This window comes from Rattus norvegicus, chromosome 6 (genome assembly GCF_021556685.1).
Source record: "Rattus norvegicus strain SHRSP/BbbUtx chromosome 6, alternate assembly SHRSP_T2T, whole genome shotgun sequence".
Taxonomy (NCBI): domain Eukaryota; kingdom Metazoa; phylum Chordata; class Mammalia; order Rodentia; family Muridae; genus Rattus; species Rattus norvegicus.
The window spans coordinates 61,634,923-61,648,238 of record NC_141539.1 but is presented as its reverse complement, the minus strand read 5'-3'; the positions used below and the strand labels follow the sequence as shown (position 1 = coordinate 61,648,238).

General features: G+C 38.9%; 1 protein-coding gene across 11 annotated transcripts in view; it reads right to left on the bottom strand.

The window, feature by feature from the left end:
* Positions 1–935: 935 nt before the first annotated feature.
* The window catches only part of Dgkb (diacylglycerol kinase, beta), a 756,364-nt gene continuing 743,983 nt past the window's right edge, over positions 936–13,316 (bottom strand). For 10 of the 11 annotated variants that reach the window (XM_087554410.1, XM_087554412.1, XM_087554415.1 and 7 more), the window contains one exon: positions 1,103–4,723. In XM_087554410.1, coding sequence (XP_087410536.1) covers positions 4,616–4,723 — 108 coding nt within the window. In that variant the 3' untranslated portion in view covers positions 1,103–4,615. 11 annotated transcript variants of the gene reach the window in all.

Sequence of the window (13,316 nt, the reverse complement as noted above, 5' to 3'; positions counted from 1 at the left end):
GGTAATAAATGTTAAAATGAAATATACTTTTTGGACAAAAGAGTCAGTCATTACTTGTCAGATATTTGGCACTTAATTTTTAGTGGTTGTTATTTTTATTTTTTGGGTATTTTTACTTTTTAACTTTTATATACTTGGTCTCAATATATTCTATCACTAAAACCAACATTTCTGTATTCTAGAACCTAAAATGTTAAAGAAGTTATAAAAAGTGAACAAAGTTCTGGAATGGGAACAACACCACATTACTACTTTGAGGCTCTTAAATTCTGAACATTTAAGAATTACTGTGGTTTTTTTTTCTCATTTCTACTTGTTCGCTCCCCCCCCCCATCTCTTCCATCTTCCCCGCCTTGTATTTCCATGGCATCTGTAAACTGAAAACACAGTATGCATACTCCATTGATCAGTTCTCTAATAATCAATGAAACCAAGGTGCTCGAGCACACAGGACTGGACTTCTGATTTACGTCTCATGTACTTATGTTCTTATACTCTGACTCTACTTGTTCATGTTTATTTCTCTTTGTAAAATTCCAGATCTTCAAAAGTGCCATTTGCAGACCTACCTTCTCTTGAGGTCACTTGGTATGACTCCCTAAATCCGTCATTTCCTTTAGACACAGCTCACCTTTCACATACATAGTTCAATCACATAATGTAGTCATTAATACATACAACTCTTCTCCTAGATGTGAATATTTAGAGAAAAGAACATGCCCTTGAGAAATAATTTGTAATAGTTTTATACCTTTTGAAAATATTTGCCTCAGCCAACACACAAGTGGTAGCTGATGCCTGTTCTAGAATAAATGTAGAAATTAAATTTCACATTGAAATTCAAGTGTATTATTTATACTCCTACTTAGCTTGTTTTCCTTTCTTGGATCTTCAAAAGTACTATACAGTCACAGATACAATGTAAGGCAAAAAAGTTGAATGGCTTGGTTTTTAATGACAAGTAATTTAACCCCTAAGCACAGTGTTTTTATTCCTAAGACAAGGCGGCTTGCACAGGTCCTCTAGTGGAAAACCACTGAGGATGTTCTAATGGATATTTCACATGAAGGGACCATCTGGAAGAGAACAAATGATGCACAAGTGAATGGTTAACACTTTTATTTCAAAAACCAGGATTTGTACATAACACTTTCTGAGAAAATAAGTAAGATAGTTTAATTAAACAAACCCTATGTTTTAAACACAATAAGAATATATAGAAAGGTTCAAATGAGAATTTACTCAAACCTTTAAACATAATTCAATTCAATTGGCTGGTTTAAGGATGTGATTTCTGTCTTTCACAGAACAAAAGGCTTTTCTTAAATTCATTTATTATTTTTATTACATCCCACAGTCTCAATATATGCTATAAGTGCTAGAAAGGTATATCCTTTAATGTGGAATATAAGTTATCCATCGATTAACTCTTCGAGGGTTATATGTACCATAAAAATACACCGTTCCTTTCAAAACCAATCAAAAACCAGCGAACACTAACAGAAAAAGGAAAGGAACCACCGAAGAGCCCTAGCTAGTGTAAGTGGCATCGACAGTCTCAGACTTAAACAGATTCGGTCCAGGTAAAGGTACTTAGCCCCACTCTCTAATACAAGTCACGTGTACAAAGGGGAATGGATGTGTGACTCCACCGCGCTTACCATTAGACATTCTTGCCTTGAGGAGACTGCGTACAATGAACCCGTGATCAGAGAGCTCTAGAAAGGCAGCAACCACATAACCCATTCAAAGTAAAGCATCTTTTCTTCTATTACAAAAACTCGATCGCCACTCTCCACATCAAATACACATGACGGAGAGTGAGAAAATACACACGTGACGTTTGAAATGCTGACTGCACGTCGATATCGCCCTTCCTATTTCCTGAAAGTGTACATTTCCAGGTTTATTCTAGAATCTGTCATTTCTGTCTATGAACTGAGTATATGGCAGTGTTTAGCAGGGTATGAAACTCTATCCTTGAGATTCTCTGACCATTTTAAGCTAGTGCAGCATTCATTTTCACACCACTTCACTCAGAACTTTATCACTTATTATGTCTATGATAGTTAAAAAAGGTTGACTCAACACCTCCGACACCCACATGCCTGGAAGTAAAGTTTCCATTTTGTTAAGCTAACAATCATTATTCAGTATTTTAATATGCCATAGAACTTTCCATTTAGAATTTTCCTTAAAATATATATTCTTCACGCGAAGCTGTCATAAAAAAGAAGAGAATATCTTCTCTTATTTCAAAACCATCAAAGTAGATTTTAAAAAACTACTTTCCAAACCCCAGGAGTAGTGTACTCAAAGGGCAAGCACATCAGTTATCTTTTTAAAAAAAATCGAATTTAGGAAAGTCAAAATTGATTCCCTTTTGAAGACTTACTAGGGTTATCCATGAATCCAATGGACTGAAATGTAGTGCCTACTAGAACTGGTTGTGGTCATGCAGCCATGCTAAAGTGCAGCAGGGGCCCACTATTCAGTGACTGAAACCATTCAGGCCAGTTCTTTAGTCTTCTACTACAGTTTCCCAGATGCTGCAAATAATTCAGAAACTACTGCTGCTTTAATGTCCTCCAGAACGTGAAATTATTGTGGATTCAAAATAACATTTTGGCTCAAGGTCTACCTGCCCACTGTAGAAAAATCTCATCAATTCGTGTAAGAAATATTTATTACCTGTAACCAGAGATGCACAAAAGCAAAGGATGTGTTATGTAACATTATGTGAGTGATGCGTTTGTAGTTGTTTCGAGCATTCTTTTGGTCTAGATTACTATTCTGATGAATAACTACTTTATTATTACTATACTAGGACAACTGATTGCTGTACTGAATTTGCAATTTTAATCATCATTTCCCTGGGTAAGCTAAATTATGTCTTAATTCTATTCAAAAGCTTTTATTTTTAAAGCAATTAAAGTTATTGTTGATGGGTATTTAGCATCCGATGTTCCAGGACGACGAGAGGAATACACTTTACACATAATCTTCCATTACAGAACACTGCTTGAGAGCAGCTATTTGACACAACAGCATTCACTTGAGTTTTCCAACGAAAGAAGTAAAATTACAGCAATTTCACTGGAAATCAATAAATCCATGCACGGGGTTGTGTTCAACAGAATCACTAACTGCTATTTGTTATTCAAAGATGAAAGAATCAATAGAAAAATAGAACTGATAAATCATTAGCACTTTAATGTAGAGCAGAGAGGAAAGCTGATAAATCATGCATTTCGAGCACTCGTTCTCCTGATGGCGTTGCGTCTGAAAACATAAATCGTGCGGTGATGAGATGCAGGTCAGTGTAACTGAACCACACTGAGACTGCCCCGAAGTATTTCGTTTCCTAGGATAGCCTCAAAGAAACACTATGAAAAGCAGCACTTGCACATTTCTTTAAATAATCAGAGACCAGATCATGCTATGCACACACCTTAAGGAGGCCTTTATATATCCCCAAACATTTGAAATGTCATAAAGATGGGGCAGGGATGAATAACTAGTAAGAGGCTAATTGCATGCATGGTTGCTTCAATGAGCTCAGTATTGTCGCAGGTACCAATCTACCCGAAAAGGAACCAATGCTGTCATTTACCTTCTGAAGTGCACTTAACAGATCCATTAAAAATCACAGACATATATGGTGGGGGCACCAAATAGCCATGAAATTGGCAATTGAGATTTGATTATACTGTATGATTTGCTGGTTTTGAATGGTGAACATTTTTATCACAATGAATGGGTAACTCATTCTTGTCTCACATTTTACTTTTCCCAAACTCGTAAGAACTCTAATTCCTGATCTTTGGTGGGAAACAGATTCGTTTGGCACATAGTTTAAACCGTCCATTTGGCTACTACTGTGATTATGCATTTGTGTCTAGATTCTTATGCAGAAAGGAATAAAGCTTGCTATGTTACTACAATTCCTCCTAGTAACATATTTGCTCTCGTGTTTTTGGAGTTAAAAACAAAGCTAAACAAAATAAAAGTCACTTTCTAGTGTTTTAGCACAAGAAAAAATCTTATGCCTGATATTCTCATGTCCACTGGGAAGAGTAAAGAGATTTAAAAAAGAGTATTTAGATGGAGCATGGTATCATGGGCAACTTTTTAATAAAATTTTTGAATTTAGCGTCTTCCTATGTCATGGGTCCAACATCAAGGATGCAGTGATTTTTCTAATAGGCAAAGGATGACAGTTTGCACTTGAGGTTGTTTTAGCCATAGTTATTACTGCTTGCCAATGACAGCAATTATATAAGAAATCTTTTCCCATCATACTTCTTTGATCTTTCGCAGGTTTTTCCTCACAGTCAGTAAATGAAAATGGCAGAAGATGTGAGGAGGAGACACAGAAACCCTGTGTGAGTGCATGCAACTTAAATACGCTGTGTCGCATCATATAAATTTCTACTTTTTTTCCATGCAAATACGCCTATGAAAACAGAGACAACAAATTTTCTAATAGCCAAATTTTACATCAGCTCAATAACAAAAACTGTGAATTCCATGATTTTGTAGGAGCAGGAGACTTGAAATGGGTCAAAATGTTCCGTGGTACAAGTATGCTATTCAAATTTCTCCTGACGGAGGTTCATTCCTTGCTTCGGTTTCTTGTTCTTTTGATGAGGGAGCAGAATAATCCAGTTTTAGGTGGAGGTCCCATCAGCATTGGGGCCTGGTTCTTGTGTGTAATTTTTATCTAGGAAAGAGAAAGAGTGATATCAAGACAAAAGACCAAGTTCTGAGATCCTCTGCTGCTGTGTTTCATGAGTAACACAAATGATACAAAGTTAAAATTCAATTTCAGAGATTTCGAAAATATTGAAGGGAGACAGTGGCATACATTTAAATAATACTCACCTGTGGTCATGATTTTAGTATGGTCTTATATCTAACTCACTAGTCCAGTCTCCCAGACCTCTTAATTTAGATTGCATGATTACCCAGTGTCATGTCATAACCATTAGTCACATATTATCAAAACAAGAAAAGATGCACTATGACTGTATCCAGTCCGAGGCCCAGTGTTAGGGGGCACTTAGCATTAGGCAAACCTTATTTATCTTTTTAATCACATTGTTTCTCTCTTTCAGCACGAGCTGCAAGGCTTCATTTCCAAACAATCATTAAGAATGAAAGTCAAAAGTTAACATGCATGAAAGGTCAGAAATGATCTTTCTAATTTGTTAATTAATTGGTAATACAATAGAATCAGATACTGAGAAGTCTGCTTAAGACACTCAGAGGCACTGTTCTAAAGCCACTCATGTTGATTTCTGTGGTATAAAACTACGAATCACCTTAAATGAGACAACCTTAAAGTAGATTATGTCTGCAATTTTCTCTAATTCAACTCTAAATTAGAGAAGACATTTTATGAATATATGCTATGCTCAAAGCTAATTGAAAGCAATTATCAAAGTGGCATTTTGTCTGTGACTTTAAGATACATTGTAAGGTAATAAATGATTCTCATTATGTAATAAAAAGGTCACATCTTGCCTTAGGCTATGAGTTTTTCAAAAGCAATCTGAGACATTTTCTTTAGTGAACTGCGACTAATACAAGAGCCATCGCTTATTAAATATCAGTTGTCACCTGTGCAGCATCCGCACTAAGGATGAGCATTCCTTTCAAAAAGAAACACCACCTCATTAAAAGCTGGAAAAATATATCTCTGAAAGTGCATACCTGACATTTTCAAGCTAAAATAAATCTCCTTCACTTGTCATTCACTAATAGCAATGAAGCAAAAAAATAAAAATAAAATAGATGTTTGTCACATGAATCACATCATTAAATCAGTATTAGAACTTTTGGGAAATGGAAATTCATAGTCTAGAAAGACAGAAGTACATTTAAAACACTCAAATGAACAAAAGTCTTTAAAAGCAGACTATTATGGAAAGATACATACTTTTAAAAAATATAAATACATTGTATTTTTAAAGGCTGATAACCTAAGCCAGTTCCAAACTTACTTCCTGTTTTGTTTTTGTTTTTTTTTTTTTTTTGGTTTTTAATTCCAAATGTTTTCATTTCTTTAAATGTATGTTCAATATTATAAAATTCATTTAAATTTTTATAGAACCTGGAGAAGATACAGAGTAAATCACTATCCTCTGCTGACATAAGTTTATGTGAAAGTGGTGAGATGCAGAAAATTGGCCAGTGGACTCTTGTATAGGTCGACCACATTTGACCAGGAGGCCTTGGAGGGGCTCCATGGCCCTGCGTGAGCCTCGTGCTCTGTGGACACCCCATTAGACAGTGGCTCCGTACAATCAGAGCACTGATCTGACAGCTATGCTTGCACAAGCTCCAAGGGACAAACCCAGCAGTCACAGCTCAGTTCTTGGTGGTTCTTTCCATTCACTTCCCTGTGTCCACACAGAAGGAAAAGGACAGAACAGCCTGTACTGAGAGGCTCGGCCGGCACTGCTTCTGAAGATCATCTCCAGAAGGCAAGAAACTGTGTGTAGAGGAGCTGCAGGACTCCTCTGATGACCCGACTGTGGAGCAGAACTGATGTGTGTAGCAAGCACAAAGTATTAGGTCCATCATTTTGATTTTATAAAAATAAACTGTGCTGTGTGAGAAACTAAAACACAGTTACAAACACCATGCCTTTTAACATGGCCGTGTGCTTTCTAAACCGGAGAAGAATGGGATGTGGAGCTAGATACAAACCCAATTGAGCAGAGAAGTGACATCTGGCAGGTGATAACCTATTAGCAATGGCTTGGGACAGTCTACGACCAAACCCTTGGAGCAGAGATTGAAGGAAAGGTCATTCAGAGCTTGCCTCACCTGGGATACAGTCAATATATGCATAAATACATACAGCCATGAAAACTAGATAATATCTATGAAGCCAAGAGGTACATGATGACAGGAGCCTGATTTAGCTGTCTCCTGAGAGCTCAGCCAGAGCATGACAAATACAGAGGCAAATGCTAGCAGCAAACCATTGAACTGAGAATGGAATCCCCATTGGAGGAATTAGAAAGGATTGAAAGAGCTGAAGGAGCTTGCAACTCCATAAGAACAACAAGACCAACCAACCAATGCTCCCAGGGACAATACCACTACCCAAAGACTACACATGGACATGGCTCCAGCTGTATATGTAGCTGAGGATGGCCTTGTTGGGCACCAATGCCAAGGCTGAACCCCCCATTGCAGGGGAATGTCTGGAAGGGAGGAGGGGGTGAGGAACACCCCTATAGAAGGAGGGGAGGGAGATGGGATGGGGGCTTGTGGCTGGGAAACAGGGAAAGGGAATAACATTTGAAATGCAAATAAGAGTTCTCTGCACCCAAATCCCTTGGGAGGGAGAGCTAAACCTTCAGAGAGGCAGACAAGCCTGGGAAACCAGAAGAGACTGCTCTCTGTACATACATCTCGGACGCCAGAGGAAAACACCAAAGGCCATCTGGAACCCTGGTGCACTGAAGCTCCCGGAAGGGGCGGCACAGGTCTTCCTGGTTGCTGCTGCCCCAGAGAGCCCGAGGGCAGCACCCCGCGAGCAAACTTGAGCCTCGGGACCACAGGTAAGACCAACTTGTATGCTGCAAGAAAGCTGCCGGGTGAAATCGGGACACACAGAGGCAGAATTCCTCTAGGACCGGGCACGTCATGTGTTTACCAGAAGTCCCACACCCTCGGATCCCGGCCCGCAGCAGCTCTCTGCTCCCAGACCCCGTGGGAAAGAGACCTCACCGCCTGGTCAGGTGGGCACTCCTGAGGCTGCATAAGCTCCCGGGAGGGGCGGCACAGGTCTTCCTGGTTGCTGCCGCCGCAAAGAGCCCGTGGGCAGCACCCCGCGAGCAAACTTGAGCCTCGGGACAACAGGTAAGACCAACTTTTCTGCTGCAAGAAAGCTGCCTGGTGAACTCAAGACACAGGCCCACAGGAACAACTGAAGACCTGTAGAGAGGAAAAACTACACGCCCGAAAGCAGAACACTCTGTCCCCTAACTGACTGAAAGAGAGGAAAACAGGTCTACAGCACTCCTGACACACAGGCTTATAGGACAGTCTAGCCACTGTCAGAAATAGCAGAACAAAGTAACACTAGAGATAATCTGATGGCGAGAGGCAAGCACAGGAACCCAAGCAACAGAAACCAAGACTACATGGCATCATCGGAGCCCAATTCTCCCACCAAAACAAACATGGAATATCCAAACACATCAGAAAAGCAAGATCTAGTTTCAAAATCATATTTGATCATGATGCTGGAGGACTTCAAGAAAGATGTGAAGAACTCCCTTAGGGAAACACAGGAAAACATTAATAAACAAGTAGAAGCCTACAGAGAGGAATCGCAAAAATCCCTGAAAGAATCGCAAAAATCCCTGAAAGAATTCCAGGAAAACACAATCAAACAGTTGAAGGAATTAAAAATGGAAATAGAAGCAATCAAGAAAGAACACATGGAAACAACCCTGGATATAGAAAACCAAAAGAAGAGACAAGGAGCTGTAGATACAAGCTTCACCAACAGAATACAAGAGATGGAAGAGAGAATCTCAGGAGCAGAAGATTCCATAGAAATCATTGACTCAACTGTCAAAGATAATGTAAAGCGGAAAAAGCTACTGGTTCAAAACATACAGGAAATCCAGACTCAATAAGAAGATCAAACCTAAGGATAATAGGTATAGAAGAGAGTGAAGACTCCCAGCTCAAAGGACCAGTAAATATCTTCAACAAAATCATAGAAGAAAACTTCCCTAACCTAAAAAAAGAGATACCCATAGACATACAAGAAGCCTACAGAACTCCAAATAGATTGGACCAGAAAAGAAACACCTCCCGTCACATAATTGTCAAAACACCAAACGCACAAAATAAAGAAATATTAAAAGCAGTAAGGGAAAAAGGTCAAGTAACATATAAAGGCAGAATCACACCAGACTTCTCGCCAGAAACTATGAAGGCCAGAAGATCCTGGACTGATGTCATACAGACCCTAAGAGAACACAAATGCCAGCCCAGGTTACTGTATCCTGCAAAACTCTCAATTAACATAGATGGAGAAACCAAGATATTCCATGACAAAACCAAATTTACACAATATCTTTCTCCAAATCCAGCACTACAAAGGATAATAAATGGTAAAGCCCAACATAAGGAGGCAAGCTATACCCTAGAAGAAGCAAGAAACTAATCGTCTTGGCAACAAAACAAAGAGAATGAAAGCACACAAACATAACCTCACATCCAAATATGAATATAACGGGAAGCAATAATAACTATTCCTTAATATCTCTCAACATCAATGGCCTCAACTCCCCAATAAAAAGAAATAGATTAACAAACTGGATACACAACGAGGACCCTGCATTCTGCTGCCTACAGGAAACACACCTCAGAGAAAAGGACAGACACTACCTCAGAGTGAAAGGCTGGAAAACAACTTTCCAAGCAAATGGTCAGAAGAAGCAAGCTGGAGTAGCCATTCTAATATCAAATAAAATCAATTTCCAACTAAAAGTCATCAAAAAAGATAAGGAAGGACACTTCATATTCATCAAAGGAAAAATCCACCAAGATGAACTCTCAATCCTAAATATCTATGCCCCAAATACAAGGGCACCTACATACGTAAAAGAAACCTTATTAAAGCTCAAAACACACATTGCACCTCACACAATAATAGTGGGAGATTTCAACACCCCACTCTCATCAATGGACAGATCATGGGAACAGAAATTAAACAGAGATGTCGACAGACTAAGAGAAGTCATGAGCCAAATGGACTTAACGGATATTTATAGAACATTCTATCCTAAAGCAAAAGGATATACCTTCTTCTCAGCTCCTCATGGTACTTTCTCCAAAATTGACCATATAATTGGTCAAAAAACGGGCCTCAACAGGTACAGAAAGATAGAAATAATCCCATGCGTGCTATCGGACCACCACGGCCTAAAACTGGTCTTCAATAACAATAAGGGAAGAATGCCCACATATACGTGGAAATTGAACAATGCTCTACTCAATGATAACCTGGTCAAGGAAGAAATAAAGAAAGAAATTAAAAACTTTTTAGAATTTAATGAAAATGAAGGTACAACATACCGAAACTTATGGGACACAATGAAAGCTGTGGTAAGAGGGAAACTCATAGCGCTGAGTGCCTGCAGAAAGAAACAGGAAAGAGCATATGTCAGCAGCTTGACAGCACACCTAAAAGCTCTAGAACAAAAAGAAGCAAATACACCCAGGAGGAGTAGAAGGCAGGAAATAATCAAACTCAGAGCTGAAATCAACCAAGTAGAAACAAAAAGGACCATAGAAAGAATCAACAGAACCAAAAGTTGGTTCTTTGAGAAAATCAACAAGATAGATAAACCCTTAGCCAGACTAACGAGAGGACACAGAGAGTGCGTCCAAATTAACAAAATCAGAAATGAAAAGGGAGACATAACTACAGATTCAGAGGAAATTCAAAAAATCATCAGATCTTACTATAAAAACCTATATTCAACAAAACTTGAAAATCTGCAGGAAATGGACAATTTCCTAGACAGATACCAGGTACCGAAGTTAAATCAGGAACAGATAAACCAGTTAAACAACCCCATAACTCCTAAGGAAATAGAAGCAGTCATTAACGGTCTCCCAACCAAAAAGAGCCCAGGTCCAGACGGGTTTAGTGCAGAATTCTATCAAACCTTCATAGAAGACCTCATACCAATATTATCCAAACTATTCCACAAAATTGAAACAGATGGATCACTACCGAATACCCTCTACGAAGCCACAATTACTCTTATACCTAAACCACACAAAGACACAACAAAGAAAGAGAACTTCAGACCAATTTCCCTTATGAATATCGACGCAAAAATACTCAACAAAATTCTGGCAAACTGAATTCAAGAGCACATCAAAACAATCATCCACCATGATCAAGTAGGCTTCATCCCAGGCATGCAGGGATGGTTTAATATACGGAAAACCATCAACGTGATCCATTATATAAACAAACTGAAAGAACAGAACCACATGATCATTTCATTAGATGCTGAGAAAGCATTTGAAAAATTACAACACCCCTTCATGATAAAAGTCCTGGAAAGAATAGGAATTCAAGGCCCATACCTAAACATAGTAAAAGCCATATACAGCAAACCAGTTGCTAACATTAAACTAAATGGAGAGAAACTTGAAGCAATCCCACTAAAATCAGGGACTAGACAAGGCTGCCCACTCTCTCCCTACTTATTCAATATAGTTCTTGAAGTTCTAGCCAGAGCAATCAGACAACAAATGGAGATCAAGGGGATACAGATCGGAAAAGAAGAGGTCAAAATATCACTATTTGCAGATGATATGATAGTATATTTAAGTGATCCCAAAAGTTCCACCAGAGAACTACTAAAGCTGATAAACAACTTCAGCAAAGTGGCTGGGTATAAAATTAACTCAAATAAATCATTTGCCTTCCATTATACAAAAGAGAAACAAGCCGAGAAAGAAATTAGGGAAACGACACCCTTCATCATAGACCCAAATTATATAAAGTACCTCGGTGTGCTTTAACCAAGCAAGTAAAAGATCTATACAATAAGAACTTCAAGACACTGAGGAAAGAAATTGAAGAAGACCTCAGAAGATGGAAAGATCTCCCATGCTCATGGAGTGGCAGGATTAATATAGTAAAAATGGCCATTTTACCAAAAGCAATCTACAGATTCAATGCAATCCCCAACAAAATACCAATCCAATTCTTCAAAGAGTTAGACAGAACAATTTGCAAATTCATCTGGAATAACAAAAAACCCAGGATAGCTAAAGCTATCCTCAACAATAAAAGGACTTCAGGGGGAATCACTATCCCTGAACTCAAGCAGTATTACAGAGCAATAGTGATAAAAACTGCATGGTATTGGTACAGAGACAGACAGATAGACCAATGGAATAGAATTGAAGACCCAGAAATGAACCCACACACCTATGGTCACTTGATTTTTGACAAAGGAGCCAAAACCATCCAATGGAAAAAAGATAGCATTTTCAGAAAATGGTGCTGGTTCAACTGGAGGTCAACCTGTAGAAGAATGCAGATCGATCCATGCTTATCACCCTGTACAAAGCTTAAGTCCAAGGACCTCCACATCAAACCAGACACACTCAAACTAATAGAAGAAAAACTAGGGAAGCATCTGGAACACATGGGCACTGGAAAAAATTTCCTAAACAAAACATCAATGGCTTACGCTCTAAGAGCAAGAATCGACAAATGGGATCTCATAAAACTGCAAAGCTTCTGTAAGGCAAAGGACACTGTGGTTAGGACAAAACGGCAACCAACAGATTGGGAAAAGATCTTTACCAATCCTACAACAGATAGAGGCCTTATATCCAAAATATACAAAGAACTCAAGAATTTAGACCGCAGGGAAACAAATAACCCTATTAAAAAATGGGGTTCAGAGCTAAACAAAGAATTCACAGCTGAGGAATGCCGAATGGCTGAGAAGCACCTAAAGAAATGTTCAACATCTTTAGTCATAAGGGAAATGCAAATCAAAACAACCCTGAGATTTCACCTCACACCAGTGAGAATGGCTAAGATCAAAAACTCAGGTGACAGCAGATGCTGGCGAGGATGTGGAGAAAGAGGAACACTCCTCCATTGTTGGTGGGATTGCAGACTGGTACAACCATTCTGGAAATCATTCTGGAGGTTCCTCAGAAAATTGGACATAGAACTGCCTGAGGATCCATCTATACCTCTCTTGGACATATACCCAAAAGATGCCTCAACATATAAAAGAGACACGTGCTCCATTATGTTCATTGCAGCCTTATTTATAATAGCCAGAAACTGGAAAGAACCCAGATGCCCTTCAACAGAGGAATGGATACAGAAAATGTGGTACATCTACACAATGGAATATTACTCAGCTATCAAAAACAACGGCTTTATGAAATTCGTAGGCAAATGGTTGGAACTGGAAAATATCATCCTGAGTGAGCTAACCCAATCACAGAAAGACATACATGGTATGCACTCATTGATAAGTGGCTATTAGCCCAAATGCTTGAATTACCCTAGATCCCTAGAACAAACAAAACTCAAGACGGATGATCAAAATGTGAATGCTTCACTCCTTCTTTAAATGAGGAAAAAGAATACCCTTGGCAGGGAAGGGAGAGGCAAAGATTAAAACAGAGACTGAAGGAACACCCATTCAGAGCCTGCCCCACCTGTGGCCCATACATATACAGCCACCCAATTAGACAAGATGGATGAAGCAAAGAAGTGCAGACCG